This window comes from Tenrec ecaudatus, chromosome 6, assembly GCF_050624435.1.
Source record: "Tenrec ecaudatus isolate mTenEca1 chromosome 6, mTenEca1.hap1, whole genome shotgun sequence".
Taxonomy (NCBI): Eukaryota; Metazoa; Chordata; class Mammalia; order Afrosoricida; family Tenrecidae; genus Tenrec; species Tenrec ecaudatus.
Window position 1 is genome coordinate 68,640,055 of NC_134535.1, and position 16,311 is coordinate 68,656,365.

A 16,311-nucleotide genomic window follows, 5' to 3' on the forward strand; every position below is an offset into this window, starting at 1 on the left:
AAAAATTAATGGATTATTTTTATTATAGATTAGTACAATACAATAGGATCTCTGGGAGGTGGAAACTGAGGAGACACTAAAATTCCCAGGACAAACTGATTATTGTTATTGGTGTTTTAGCTGTGGTTGTCTCAGGGCAAGGGATTTGAGAACTACAAAGACCCTCAGGATTTTTAAGCCCAAAGTCTTGAGAGTTGGTATTTTCTAATGCCTTCAGTATCTTTAACTAGATGCTTAAAAGTAGGATATCACCATGGAGATAAAGGAGAGAAAACGGAAAACAACATAACTTTAGACTGCTTATGACTAGGAAGCCATGTGGCAGAGGTCTGTCAACCGTTCTAAACAGGAACACTGATTCTCGAGCATAGTGCTTCACAATGTGTGCTTTTTATATCTCTAGGGGTACCCAAGACCTTTTCATACAAAGATATTATTGCTTTATTTTGTAATATGACATTTGTACTGATGGTGTGAAAACAAATGCCTTAGAATCAAGGCAGTGATACCAAACTGTGTTAGGATGGTTTTAATTTTACTCAATGCTCATTCATCAGGGGGGGAAAGCCATTTGACTTAAAAATCAATGATAATTAAAAATAAAACAAGTACACATCTTTATTTATATACTGTGTTAAAAAAGTGGTGCTGCCAGGTAAGCGTTGGACTGATAGCCCAAGGGTCAGGCAACTCCGCGAGAGGGAACGAGGACACCATCTGCCACTGCAAAGGCTTGCTGTCCTGGAACCTGCCCAAGGTCACTGTGAGTCAGAACTGACTTGATGGCAGGGTGGGCTGTGTCAAACTAAGTACACAGACAGCATGTATGGTTGTCATGGTTATAAACATCTTCTTGAAAATTAGTCTCAAAAGTGATTCTGTCACGTTAAGGAAAGTAACTGACAATTGCCAATGACAATATTTGAGTTATCAAACCAACTTGGAAATTTCAAAAACATTTAAGTTGCACATGTCTCAACAAGTAAATATATTTTTGAAAGATAGGTGGAAATATTAAATGGGCTTGTCCTCATATTGTATAGAGTGTTTTAAATATTCATTTATATGCTACTATTTTGGAATAGCACAAAGAGAGTCTAAGTCAACAATTATAGATACACAAAAAGAATCTCAAATACTTAGCATCTAAATTTGATCAATAAACTTACTCTTTCTGTTCAAACTTTTAAAAACTTAAATAAAATATCATCTAAAAAGTATTATATCTAAGTGCATACACAAACATGTATGGAAATGAACACTTACCAAAAGGCTGTAAAACTGCTTAATCAGAACAGACACCACTCGCAGCAGACGCATGCAGATAGGAAAATAGGGTTTTTCAACTGGTGCTGGGGAAGATGAAGTGCTGGAACCTTGTCTGAACTTTATGTTTGGAGAAAATAGCTTTATCACAAGAGGACATACCCTTTCTTTGAGAAGGAAACTAAATTCTTGGTGCTAGCAAAGAAAAGAAAAAGAAATAAAAATTTTAAAAACAGAGTTACATTTGTTTGCACTTAATATTCTAAAAGAGTCTTGCAGAAATAAAGCTTAGTCAGTATTAATAACTTGGATTTATTTATTTTTATCGTTTATTTATCATTTACAGACAATTCTGAAATTAATGTTATCCTTTGAATGTGCAAGGAAAACATGATAAACAGTATTTCAAGTCTGGAGAAATACTTTAAAAAGACCACAAACTAACTTTGGAATTGAGTAAATGGTGCTTACTAGAGTAACTGATGGAAGCATAAAAAATTGAAAGTACTACTACTCAAATTCAAGAAGAAAAACATTTAAATTAGGAAGTTGGGGAGAGGAAACTTAATTATGTAAATTATAAGATATACCAGGGAGCTTCAAAAAGTCAGTGAGAAATTCCATTATCTTTTCATTCCATTTTCCCAAATATCATGAAGCCCCATCATATATAATTCACTTTTATTACAAAGATAACAATTCCATTCTTGCAGAGAAGACTTAAAGATTAACTTTAAAATGTTTGTTCTACTTGGATAGCTTACACCACCACCACCTCTATGCCAATAAAACTATTATTATAATCACCATTATCTCTATAATCAAAGCAAACATTGGCTTTTCATTCATCACCTTAATCAAATCTCTAGACGTACCTGACATAACTGATTACCTGATTCACTTAGAAACTTTCTTTGCCTTTGTCTTTTACCCTTACATTTGTTCCTGCCTTTCTGGCCTTCACGAGAGAAAGATGAAGTTTTCTGCTCCTATAAAGATTTATAGCCTTGCATACTCAGAGGCAGTTCTACTCTGCTCTATAAATAAGGTTGCTTTGAGTTGGAATTGACTTGATGTCAGTAAGTTTGGTTTAATTTTTCTGGCCTTCTCTTAGCGATCTGTCTTCCATTCTTATCCTTTATAATCATTTATTTGAAGTTCTGCAGAGCTCCAGCACACCATGCTTCCTACTCTATGCTTTTGCCATATATGATCTCACTGAATCCTACATCTTCAATTCAACGAGCAAGGACATTCCAATAACATTCACATTTAAAAATTTAAACTGAATTTTCCTTCTGAGTTCAAGATTCGCAAAGTTAATGAACATTTTATGTGCCTCACAGCCATTTTTTCAAAATGGGCATGTAAAAAAAGAGAGTAATTTGTACAGGGGCAAAGCTGTGACCATGTCTTAGCCAAACACTTTCAAGGAATGAGTCCCTGGACCTGGGATTCTCTAGCCCATAACCATGAAGGTCAATTAGAATAACATATTCCACAAATACAATCTTCTACATCCTATGTTGGTGAGCAGTGACTGAATTCTTAAAAGCTTAAAAGCCATCTAATGCCATTGATTGGTCTCTTACTACCTGGAGCAAAGAGAAACTAAGAAAACCACTGTCACAAGAAAACAATTAGTCTAGAAGGACTAATGAACCATGTAAACTACCCCCAAACCAGAAAAACGTAACGGTGTCCAGATACCACTACCTACTGTTCTGATTATGAACATTCCGAGTAGAGTAAAAGAAAGCAAAATTCAAAATCAGAAAAAAGATGAGACTTAGTGGTCAGATAGAGACCGCCGGGACCTCTGAGACTGGACCCTTAGGCACCTTTCATGCCAGGAACTGAAGTGAGCCCATTGGCTCAAACTTTCAGCCCACATGCCTGTAAGGAACAGTAACACCAGGGAAGAATGCACTGCTTAGAACAATCACCCATGCAAACCGCAAAGGGCAGTATCTGCTCAGGGACAAACCTAGGAGAGCAAGAAGGGTCCGGAAAGGATGATGAATGAAAACAGTAAGCAGAGACAAAGTAGGAAGAGTATTGTTACACTGTGAGGATGGCAATAGATGGCATGAAAAAATTTGTGCAGAACTGATTACAAAACGAATTTGCTCCGAAAACTTTCACTCAAACCACAATAGGAAATTAAAAAAAATAAATCTGAAGAGAAGAAACGCAGGAGAAAGAAGGTCATGAGAGGACACAGGAGTTACACTGGCACAAACCAACACACACGACGGACTGCCAGCTGTGGCCAGAAACTAGAAGAAAGGGACAGAACAGATCTGCACTCAGAAAGAATCAACTCCGTGGACACTCAGATTACACCCGAGAGAATAAAGTTCTGCTGTTTTACACCAAAAGAAAATCTAAAACAGGGAGAAAACAAACAAACAAACAAACCTGAATAATCTCTCCCTTGTAATAACCAGTCAGCCATTTTGGCAAGTGGCTTAAACCAGAAATATGAGTTATTCTGATTCTCCCATTTTATAACTCATTGATTTGTTCAGCAGTTACTTCAGTGTCTAATGCATGCACCAGGCAATGGGGATACAGGGCTAAACGTAATTTTTAAGCTCCCTACCCTATGGAGCTCATGAGGCTCACTGCTCTTGTCATTTCCTTTGTCTGGAGCATTCTTTGCCTGTCACATCTACCTATCCCATCAACAGTAACGGTTTATTTTTCACTATAAGTTTAAGAATAATATCCTTGGTTTGGCACCTAAATGATTCATCCTCATAGCACTAATTATACTTTTCCTTCAGTGAATTCAGTATACATCTTATCATTAATTTAACTCCGTTAGATTGTATGTACCACAGGGTAGAGATTTTACTACTTTCATCCAGCTTTCCATCCTTGGCCATGAACCCATATCAAACTCAAAAAAAAAAGAAAAGAAAAAAAGCCCTTCCTGCCATCGAGTCAATTCTGACACATAGTGGGCAAAGTAGACCTGCCCCTGTGTGTTTCCGAGGTTTAAATCTTTATGGAAACAGAAAGCTTCATCTTACTACAATGCAGCAGATCCGAATGCTGACTCTGTGGTTAACAGTTCAGTACTTAGCTTACTACACCACCAAAGCTCCTTATTGAACCCATACACCAGCATGAATATTTCAGTTGGTTGGTAAATACTGGTGAATGGGTGAATTACAAATAAATGGAAATATTTGTCTCTTGGGGCAAAAAATTGTAGACTACGATCTTACATAGAATAATCCCTGCCCCCTCCCCCACTGGCAGACCCCTGTAATATAGCAAGAAAAATAAAACTTATTTTATGAATACTTATAAAATAAGAATATTTATTTTATGAATATAAATAGTCTAGCAAAACATTTTCAAGTATTTTCAGAAAATATAATCCAATCTGTCAAAATTTCCAATTCAAATCTATTTACCAATCTATTGATTCTATAAATATTTATTAAATACCTAAAACATGCCACGCTATTTAAGGTACCTGTCAACAGTGAACTAAATCTCTGTCCCATAGAGCTTACTTTCTTGTAGAGAAAATAAAAATATTATACAAATACATGCACATCAGTGTGGTCTTTTTTTTTAAGAGATCGAAAGGTAAAGGGATTGGGATAGTTGAAAAACAAACAAACAAACAAACAAACAATCACAGCCTGCCAATTTACACAGAGTGGTTGGGGAAGTTGATGGTTGAACAAAGTCCTCAAAGAGAAAGGGAGCAACCCATACGGAGAACAGAATTCCAGGCCGGAAATAAATGCCAAGGTCTTGAGGCATTTATCTGTTTGGGGCATTTAAAGGCCTACTGCCATGGAACTGACTGCGAACCACAGGGCCCATACAGGGCAGGATAAAACTGCACCCTAAGACTTCCAAGACTGGAAATCTTTACAGAAACAGATTGCCATGTTTCTCCCGTGAAGCAGCTGGTGGGGTCCTACTGCTAACCTTTCAGTGACCAGGTCAACAGGAACCCACTCCGTCACCAGGAGCGTGGCTACAGGGGAAGATTATGAAAAACTAAAGTCAAGGAATATTGGGAAGTAAACCAGGAATAGTCCCATCGACCATAAAAAAGGCTTTTATCTTCTACACTGGATGAAAGGATGAAGCACTTTTACAAAGGATAAAAATGATCTCTAGCTTGTTTTAAAGGATCCTTGTGGGTGTGGTATAACAAGTAACCAGGGAAAAGCAGAACACATGCAGATGGAAGGAGATCCATTTGTTTCCAACAATGGATTACATCCCATTACATCCAATCATTTTTCCCAACAATTGATCACATCCCATTACATCCAATCAACAATGGAAACATCCAATTACTCAGGCATGGAGTGACAGTCGCTTACACTAGAAGTGTGCTGGAAGTGGGGTGAACTAATTGTGTCTTGGATTTAGTTTTAAGGCGATGGCTAAAAAAGAAGGGTTTAGAGGAGAAACTTGGAAGTTAGATCAACAAGGGTGCAAATTACAACTCAGTCACTTACAATGTAACCATGCAACCTTGAGCAAATGACTTAACAACCATCTGCATATCTCAGTTTCCTCCTGGTATTATCTCAGGCCATTCATGGAAATAAAATTTAAGGTGAGAAATAAAAAAATTGGGCATAATCATAGCATTAATGGGCACTCAAAAAGTGGCAGTGATTATCACTGTCATTTTATGTAGAACTGTGGAAGGCAAAAACTAAATACTGCTTACTGAAACAAGATGTGGATGAATTGTTGAATATCTGCTTTGTAAGCTTTTACCTAATTCAAATAAAGAAGCTTAAAATAAACACTGCTTATCCTATTTTAAAGGATCCCTGGTGGTGTAGTGGTTTGTGCACTGGGCTGCTAACCACAAAACCAGCAGCTTGGATCTACTCGTTGCTCTGTGGGGCAAAGAGGAGGCTTTCTGCTCCTGTAACAATGCACACTTCAGACCCCAGGGAGCAGTTCCGCCCTCCCCTGCAGGATCACAATGCGGCATAATGGACCTGATATCACTTTCTGAAGGCTCTATTGGAATATAAACAAGAGTTTATTTTTCTAACTGTTCCTCATGCAGCTCCAACGCCAAACAAACCGGACTCAGAGGCAGAACGTGGCTGCCAGGTGCTCAGTTTGCGCCTTTTTTGACACCACGTTCACCAGTTTCCAAAAGCAAACGGGCAACACAAAGGCCGGGAGTGTTTTAGGTTTTTTTGAGAGTGAGTTAGAGAGTTAGTGGGAGAGTTAGTGAGAGAAAGTGAGTGAGTCAAACAAGAGTATTATCAGTTAATACTGTACATTGTGATCAGAAGCATTTAATGATTACCTAATGCATGCTAAAATTATGAACTGTAACAAAAAAATTTCAGCCCAAAGTCCTGAGCTACAGAATTTTATATTACCATGAAACTCGATTCACCTTATTTTGTAGACCAGAATTTAGGGAAACAGCATGGTAGAGGAAGGAGCGACACTAGTAGCTGTAAGATTTTAGTTCAAAATTTCTAATAACTAAGGAATTACCCGCTGTTTAAGTCACTGAACTTATTCTGGATTTCAGTTTCTTATAAATAAAGTGATGTTTAAATTATTCCTTTTTCGTAAATCATTTTATTGGGGGCTCGTACAGCTCTTATCACAATCCATATATACATGCATTGTGTTTGAATTATTTCCTATTTCTTTTCTTATTAGCTACCTGTTTTGAAATAATTTGTATTGCACACTATATTTGCTAGGTATTCCTTTTTCTATGTAAGTTATCCAAAGCACAGTTTTATATATAGAAATAAAAATCACCAACAATTTCTATGAGCTTTTTAAATATTACATAAGAAAAGCACATACTACAGACCTGTAGGTTGAGAAATACCTGGATAGATAATCTCTAAGATCTCTGTTAAAATTTCATAATGCTAAGACATGAAAAGTTATAAGATAACGCAAATCATTACATTTCTAAAATCTCAAGTTATAATTTCTGTTCATTTTAATGTGAAAACAAAATGGTGCTTTCTCTAAAGAAAAGAAAAACCTGTAGAGTAATTTAAAAAGTAATCTTGCTATAAATGGCTTACTTGTAAAAAGACTTGTGGAAAATCATTCAGCACCGACTCAAGTAATTCGAGGCCAAATGTCCGAGTCATTTCCGTCATGCCCACTAGCCAGTAGGGGGCATCAGCATTAACCAACTGACAAAGGTCCTATGAAAATAAATCAAACAACCCATGTTTAAAACGTATCTGTCAAAAATCACACTTGAAAAAACAAAAGAAAAACTCTTCTTGTAGGAAAGTTTTCACTTCTCAGAAGCTACACAAGGATAATGCAAATTTGATAAACTATATGCTTGATAGACTCCATAAGTGAAATTTTAAACAATTTTATAACCACTGACAATATACAACACGTACAGATAAGAGCTTAATTTCGCATTCTTTAATTTAATGTAATTCTTTAGAGTAATATGAATTAAAATTCCAATACAGATAAGTCTTATGTTACTTAAAAGACTCATTCATGATAGGAAACATAAAAATAGGGGTGTGTGTATCAAATTACAACACACCGTGGAGTTGATGGTGAACCCATGAGTTTCAGAACAGAAAAGCTTTACATAGTGTTTTCAATGGCTGAAATATGGCAAGCCGAGACTGGCAGACCTGCCTTCCACGGCACTAGTGGGTTGTTTGAAACAGGAAACGTGCGCTTGGTCGTTGAACATAACCTGCTTGTGTCACTAGGAAGCTTAAAACCAGCTGCGATGGAGTCGATCTGACTCACAGTGAACTCATGCATAAAGTAGTCCTCTCTAACACAGGCTTCCCAGCCACCTGAAAGTAGAGCATCTTGATGAAACTTTTTTTAAATCACTTTACTGGGGGCTCATACAGCTCTTATCACAATCCATACATACGTACAATAGTGTCAAGCACACTTATACATTTTTTGCATTGATGAAACTTTTAATGAGCTGAAATGTTGAAAAGCAAAGAAGCAATTACCATTAATTTATACAGGAACATTTTTGAACATTCCCTAAACCCCAAAATAACATCACATCATACCAAGTAACACAGAAAACCTAAATACCACTATCATCTAGTGTTCACAGACACAGTTCAGAGGCAAGGGGGCTTGAAGCCAACAGTCGGCGTGTAGTACCAAGGGAAGGCTTCCACCCTGCTTCTGTAACAGCTCAATGCAAAAGAAATGCTGACCGGCGTTTGCATGGATTTTGCCTTTTTTGCACACAAGTGAAAATCCTCTTAGTGTAAACAAGTACCAATAGGTATTTTGCAAAAGCAAAGTGCACAAAGCAAACTTTCAAAAAGCACGTAATATCTATAAACTTTTTTTAAATTCAGAGTTTAATTCAATCTATTTCTTTAAAAGGAATGTTAACAGCTCATCGTGTTAGATACTATATAGTAAATGTAGAACTTGCTCTTTAGATTGTAACTTAATTCTACTTTTGACATTTTAATAAGAAAAACCAAATCAGCCAAAATTTCAAAATTAAAAAGAACATACAAGGTTATATTTAAAATAAAAATCATTTTTCTCAGCAGAAATACCTGGAAAAGCATATATGCATCTTTAGCACAAGGCTTCAGGGTACTGGCAGACCTTCTATTACTGTTTCCTTGGACCAGTACTGGGTGTTCTACAATAACTGCAATCAAAACAGGATGCGTTTTAGGAGTTCATAATGGCCTATAAGAAATCTTGTGTACCATTTAAGGTTACATATAAAATAAATACTTGTATATAGAACTATAAACTTTAAGTTCAAAACTATACCTCCAAAGTGGAAAATAATTAGAATTTACTTTTATGTAAAATGCCATAAAAATAATTCCTTATGAGTCACTTTAACAAGCTTAGTACCTATGCCCATACATTTGAGTTTCCCAGCCTCCCGCCTGCAGCCCCCTTATTCCATGAATTTGAAATCCACAGAATTTGTGTACCTTGAAACAACCAAACACACACGTTCACTGTATGGATCATTACTATTTCATTTTACCATGTATATATACCATGTATACGCGAATTAACAGCTCATTCTATTGTAATTACTATGTTGACTTTATAGGTATGCACTAGCTAAGAGTAAGTATGGTCTTTCCAGCATTTGTTTGAATTCTAATAAGTTATCATTACCTACAAATTATGAGAGACTTAAATGTTGATTTAAATGTTGACTGTCGTCACTTGAGAGAGCCTGTAAGGGTTTCTACCTGATTAGAAAGTACTAAATGAGGCACTAGCTTTGTAGAGACACAACTTAAATGATCGATACAAGAATTGTATAAAGGCTTGAGTTTATAAAACATTGACATTAGAAAATTGCCATATTTTTTTAAATTGCTGGAAGGCCACCTAGTTTTCTGTTTAAGAAAATAGAGAAAAATCAAGGTACAAAAGTCAAAGGAGATATCCTAGTCACCCATAGGGTTCAGAATGCCTAAAACTAAAGGTTAAAAATCTGACCAATGGCTAATTTCAAGGGAAGCAATTATTAGAGTAGGCAGCATTTCCGTTAGTTATTAAAACTCCCATTTTAACAATTAGCATTGCCAAAATAATATACTATGTAACAAAAGACTATAAGATATAAATTATGCAAAGAGAAAAGTAGTTTAATCTTCTGTTCCTTGATTATATAAAGCAAATAGCTTGTTCATGATTGTAGTATATTGTGATCTTCCCATCTAGTAAGATGATTTAATTTTCATCCATTAAGGATGATAAATAAAAAATATATTATTAAAAGCTATCAAGTTATGGAAATTATGATGAAATGGGACAATCTACCAGGTCTTTGAGAGGATATATTTCTAAGTTCCTAGGAAGTTACTAAAAATCACAAAGAAAAAGATATTAAAATTACAATAAATGTACTTTATGAAAATATAATTTTCTAATCTTTATATTTTTTATTGACATGTTAATAAGCAGAGACAAATAAATCACCCGAGGGAAGCTAATCTTGGGAACTTATCCTAAAGAAATAATTTAAAACAAATAAAAGTACTTTGGAAGACATTCCAACAGCAGTACTAAAATATAAAACAATACGAGGGAGTACCCAAAAAACTGGAATTTTTTTTCAAAGCTACGTATTTAAAATTTTCTACAAAACTTCAAAGTGCTCTCCATTACACTTAACACATTTGTCAAATCTGCCATTCCATTTGTGGAAACATTTTTCAAACTCATCTGTTTGGATGGCTGACAGGACCTCCCTCATTTTTTTTCTTCACCTCCTCTACGTCATCAAATCACTTTCACATCCCTCTTCATTCACGGAAACAAAAAGAAGTCACATGGAGCAAAGCCAGGAGATTATCGTGTGTGAGGCAAGAGAGGCATGCTGTTTTTTGCCCAAAATTGGCCCACTGAGATGGCTGCACGAGCAGGTGCAGTTCCCAGTCTGCCACAAATCAGGCCTTTTTTGTCACACACTGGTATGCAATCTTTTCAGAACCTCTAAGTAGAAAACTTGATTAACAGTCTGACCTGATGGAACAAACTCCAGCTGGACTATCCTCCTCACATCAGTAGTTTTTATCTGTATTTGGGGGGTACCCCCTAGTATGCTGAGTAAGAGCTTAACCTACAAAACAGCTAACCTACAAAACAACTAAAAAATATAAGCATTACATTTAAAATATGATAAAGTAATATGAAAATCATGTATTAAAATGCATATTCTGCAATGTTTCATCAATAATGCAAAATTTCACTTCATCTTCGATATGAAACTATGTACACATGCATGACAAGAATGAGAGAAATGAAGAATCGGCTTTGTAGAGTTATGAAATTGTGAGCATTTATTTTCAAACTGCCACTATTGAAAAACAAGGCACTGATGATTATTAGCATGCAATGTCAACAATGCCTTTACAACAGACACATTTTAAAGTATCCTAGATTTGGAATATCCCACGTTCACGGGACAAAGGATGGGCATCAGAGTAGGTAAAACCCAACCACCACCAAAAGAAACAGTTTTTGTTACTTCACCTCTATGTCGTTCATCTTCGGCAACCATCCTCTCAAAAACAACAGTAACAACCTGTCTCACTGTAGCAGCAGCTGTATTATTTGTAATATTATCTTTTGTGAAGTGTAGTCGAAAACAAAGAACAATCGCCTAAAAATGAAATTTCACTTAGTTTGAAATAAGAATGAAGAGCGTGGCTATTAACTTTATCTGATATAACTGATGCAAATTATGAACAACAGCTATTACTCAAGGACTAAAGAAACATTTTAAACAAACTATTAATTCAAGGTCCTTGTATTACTCTACTTTCTGTGCGTTAGAAATAATTCATAACTAGACAACTGTTAAGAGTAAAGTGAATAACCGAACAGCTATTCTCTATTCTCAAAGAGTCAGGAGCGGAGGAAGTGAGACACAGCTGTCATATATCCTGCTGATCTAATGTAAACACTGACCGACTCCTTCAGTCACTTCAGGGTCACCGGCAAATGAAAATGGACTAATATATCATATCCATGTAAAGTTATTTTTAAGGAAGGGACTATCACAGGGAATCAAAAATGCCCAAGAACACGGACAGCTCTCAACATATTATTGTTTTCATTTCCTTTCCCCTCACCTCATTCTTGTACTACTTTTCTCTTTTTCTATTTCCTATTGGGAATTAAAGAAGCTCTGGGTACTGGTTACACACTGGGCAGCTAATTGCAAGGTCCAAAGTTCGAAACGAAGACAGGGCTTTGTACTCCTGTAAAGAATTACAGTCTCAGACATTCACAAGGGCAGCTCTACCTTGTCCTATAGGGTCCCTATGAGTTGGCACTGATTTGATGACAGGGAGTCTGGGGTTTCTTTGCTTTGTTTTGTTTATTGGTAACGAAGCCCATCAGCTGAACCCAAGGGGCTTTATTTAAATATCATTGCTTGATTTCAACTACAATCTGAAGAAATTAAGACCTTAATAGTTATTCGTGAATAATATCAATCATCACAACAGCTATTAGGAGGTGTCTTTTGGTTTAAACAGCAGCAGACTTTTTCTTTCAAATAATTTATTAAAATATTGCTCAAAGCATATATCTACTTTTGGTTAAAAAAGTGTTTTTATATAAACAGTTTTACTAGGACATAATCCAAATACCATACAATTCAATAGTTCAATCATATCAAGAAAATCATGCAATCATTACCACAATCAATTTTAGAATATTTTCTTTTTTTCTTATATGCCTAATTATAAGCTCCCCATTTCCCTCTCAATTTCCCCTGCTGTACCCGCAAGGAACAATGAGTCCAGTTAGTGTCTCTTTAGATTCACCTATCTGGATTTCACATACCGTAAAACATACAAAAGTACAAAACAAAGATTCAAAAAAAGCTAACAATAACAAAATAAAATAGGAAAATACCCACAGTTGATGAGAACAGAAAATATTAAAATCTAGAGCAACTTTTAAATGGGTTAAAAAGGAGATTAAATGATAAAGTGTTAGATTTTTAACTAGTTATAGCTGTCATAGTCCACTTCCCAATGCATTCTGAATGATAGCAAGTCTATTCACATTCCTGGTCATTCAAGCAGGGCCATGTCATAAGAATTAATTGTTCTTAGACTGGAGCTAGAATTAAGTGCAAGTGGAAGACCCACTCATATATCTATGATTTAGATATGCCTTTGGTTCAGTTAAGTGGCATCATCATGATTTTATGTTAGAGAACATTATGAATCATTTCCCTCGCTCATAAGGTCATTCTGCTGATCATTAAATTAGGCAATGGTAAAGAATTCAAAACACACTGAGAAAAGAGATTATACAAGTGGAGGCCGGATACAACCTGCAATACATGAATTATTGACTTGTATAGATTACATCCTTTGGTGATCATACTTGAAAATAAGGTTCCTACCTTGGACAGTGCTTCATCATGAACTACTGTATTGGTTGTTAAAAGAACCAGAACGGTCTGAAGTAGCTTAAGTTCTTCTAGACTATTTTCCATTAGCTGCCAAAGCATGTTAATTATATTTCCAGCTGCAGTCTGTAAAATAATTATTTCAGTTAGTGTCAACAATTAAAATATATGTGCTTGAGTCCCAAGTGAGAACACGTACATAGGCCTTACCATTCCTGAAGAAAATTTCTTGAACACAACAATAAAATCATGTTTTTAGATATGCACACATCTCTCAACCAACTTCAGACACGCATTTACTGTTTTCAGTTCAAAACAGTAAATTTCTCTAAAATGTAGTATCTCGTTAGCATATACTTAAAACAGCAGCATTGCACTTTTAAAATACTAAGTCAAAATCAAAGCTCACATCTATAATCATGAAAATTATTTCATTTGGACATTTATAAATAATACAGACATAACCAAATTAAATGAGTCTGCTCCTTGTTCTTCTTTTTCATTTCACCAACATGTTATAAAATGGTAAAATATAAATCATATTAACATATTTATAAATTCAATTGAGGATGCTCTGGTAAGTGTTGGGCGCTAACTGAAATGTCCAATGTTCAAACCCACCACCTACTCAAACGGAGGAAGATGAACCTGTATGCTCCTATAAAAATGTACAGTCTCAGAAACCCTATAACACAGTTCTAATCTGTCCTAGAGCGTCTCCATGAATTCAAATCAGCAGTGGGTGGGTTATTATAGTACTCTAAGGAGTGGAGAATTAATGAAATATCATTAAATTTGAAAGCAGGATGCAGATTCATAGGGATGAAATTTCTTCTCTTGCTTTATCAACATAAGCTTTGATATAAATACAGTAAAATTAATGAATATCCAATTATTAACTCAGGTGATCTAAGAAAACAATCAATATATTTTTCTCAATATTTTATAAAATGTATTAACTATCCAATATTAAAAATTAGCTTGCATCTCAAAATTATCATTTATATTATTTAATCATGACTTCTTAGATTAAAAATAGCTTGAAAAAATAGTTTATTTTTATTCATTATTTTCTCGTGTTTAATATAGTCTAGCAATATTTTAAAACTAAGCCAATTCATTTAAGCACATTGTTATTTATAAGACTGGGTCACATTAAATATCAAGTATGTTCCAATGTTCCCTCATAAAAAATTCCGTTTCTATGCTTAGGCACACAGTTTAGATAAAAATCTTCATATTACCTCAGAAACAACTTCATGGGACATGAGTCTCTGAACGGCTGCCAAGCACAACTGAGTGATCTTCGGTTCCTTGGTTCCACAACCCATTAAAAAAGGTTGAACAACTTCTGAACTGTTCTCTTTCAATGCTTTAGAACACACAAAGTATTAAATTTAATTCATACATAGGATAAATATTAATGCATAACTATAACCAAAATGACATTAATAAAAACTGCTTCGTGAAAACAAACATCAAAATATAAGTCTTGTAGTAAAAGTTTAAATACTTCAGGTTAAATATAGACATTGGATCTAAACTATACTCCTTAACCCTTAACTATAGCTTTCCTTTCTGTTATTCCTAAAACACTGTCCTTTGGCTCTCCTCCATCTTCTGCTGTGTACTCCATGGGCACTTCAGAGTATAGGTTTCTCAGCAATTTTATTGTGCCTCAGGAGAAGTAATCTATTTCTTATAAAAGAGAAACTAAAATAAGAATGCATACCCTAGAGCAGAAGGAGCAATGAAAAATTGTGTGTGTACATTCATGCACATGTACACACAAGGCATTCAAAAAATTTGTGGAAAAATTGAATTTATTCATGAAATTGTTAAAGCCCATGTGTATGCGTATATGTATATGTTCCAATGCATTTGTGAATGAATATTCAAAAATGCCCTAGAATTTTCCTGTATGTCTCAAATTTACATATCCCTAATTTTTGCTTCAAGCAACAGACACAATTAAAAACAAGAACATCGTTCTCCTTATCACTAGGACAGTAAATGAATTGGATATGGATGCCATAATTTAAAACATTATTTAGCCAATTTTTTAAGAAGTTTTCAAATAACAACAAAAATAAATGAGGCTAGAAAATGAATTATTCATAATTAAATTTACAAAGTGAAATCAAATCAATACAGATTTACTGAGGAGCTATTTCCAAAACTCAAAACCAAACTCACTGCCATCAAGTCCATTCTGCCTCAGAGACTTTATAGAAGACAGACTAGAACTGCTCTCTTTGGATTCTGAGACTTCAATCAAACTTTAGAGGAGTAGACAGTCTCATGTTTCTCACTTGGAGCAGCTGCTGGGTTTGAACTGCTGACTTGGTGGTTAGCAGCACAATGCATAACCCATTAGGCTACCAGAGCTCCTGAATGGCTGCGCACAGACAATAAAATCAACTTCGTCATCCTCAGGAACTCTGAATAAACAGCACATAATTTTAAGTCAAATGAACACTTAACATGTTCTTAACTTCTGTCTTCAAAGGTCCTAAATACATCACTTATTTTTGGAAGATATATAAAAAAGGCATACAAATCTGAGTTTCTAAAATGTGTTTCTAACAAAATGTCCAAGTCATTTAGACTCACCATCAAGATTGCAGAATCACTGTTAATTTTACCATCGAAATCTCCAGCTTTCTTCTCCAACACTCCCTTTATGCTATGATAAAGACTCTAATTTCCTGTGACAGCAAGCTAAGGTCCTCAGCATGAATTACTGATTCAACATTCATAAAAGGCCACTCTGACTGGCAAAGAAATGTGTTTTCAAAAGGATTCCCTCTAATTCCTTCCTCTCTTGTATATAGGATTCTGATTCAAACCCAGAAACATAAATTTTCCCTAGCAATGTCTCATACCACGGATACAAATGCTTGAGAGATAAAATTATATATATATATATATATATAATTCATTGTGTTCCAATCAATGCAATATAAGACTATTCATACTCTACCCTAAAGAATTGAACATTAAATGTTTAGTTGAATTTAAAGTTTTAATAATAACACAATATAGTGATAACATTTATGATGTTAATGTTTCTCATGAGCATCACAATAATTTTATAGAAGTAACAATGGACCCAAGTGACC

At 35.1% G+C, this 16,311-nt stretch overlaps 1 protein-coding gene and 1 non-coding gene across 3 annotated transcripts in view; both read right to left on the reverse strand.

Annotated features, from left to right (window-relative positions):
• The window catches only part of MON2 (MON2 regulator of endosome-to-Golgi trafficking), a 111,681-nt gene that overhangs the window by 69,168 nt on the left and 26,202 nt on the right, over positions 1-16,311 (reverse strand). For both annotated transcript variants that reach the window (XM_075551347.1, XM_075551348.1), the window contains exons 3-8: positions 14,434-14,561; positions 13,184-13,315; positions 11,293-11,422; positions 8,835-8,932; positions 7,335-7,460; positions 1,267-1,461 (exon numbers count right to left, since the gene is read on the reverse strand). In XM_075551347.1, the coding sequence (XP_075407462.1) occupies positions 1,267-1,461; positions 7,335-7,460; positions 8,835-8,932; positions 11,293-11,422; positions 13,184-13,315; positions 14,434-14,561 (809 nt within the window). The remainder of the gene's footprint in view (positions 1-1,266; positions 1,462-7,334; positions 7,461-8,834; positions 8,933-11,292; positions 11,423-13,183; positions 13,316-14,433; positions 14,562-16,311) is intronic.
• Positions 6,318-6,451, reverse strand: LOC142452164 (small nucleolar RNA SNORA13). Its single transcript, XR_012785200.1, has one exon. It is a non-coding gene; the product is annotated as a small nucleolar RNA SNORA13 (small nucleolar RNA).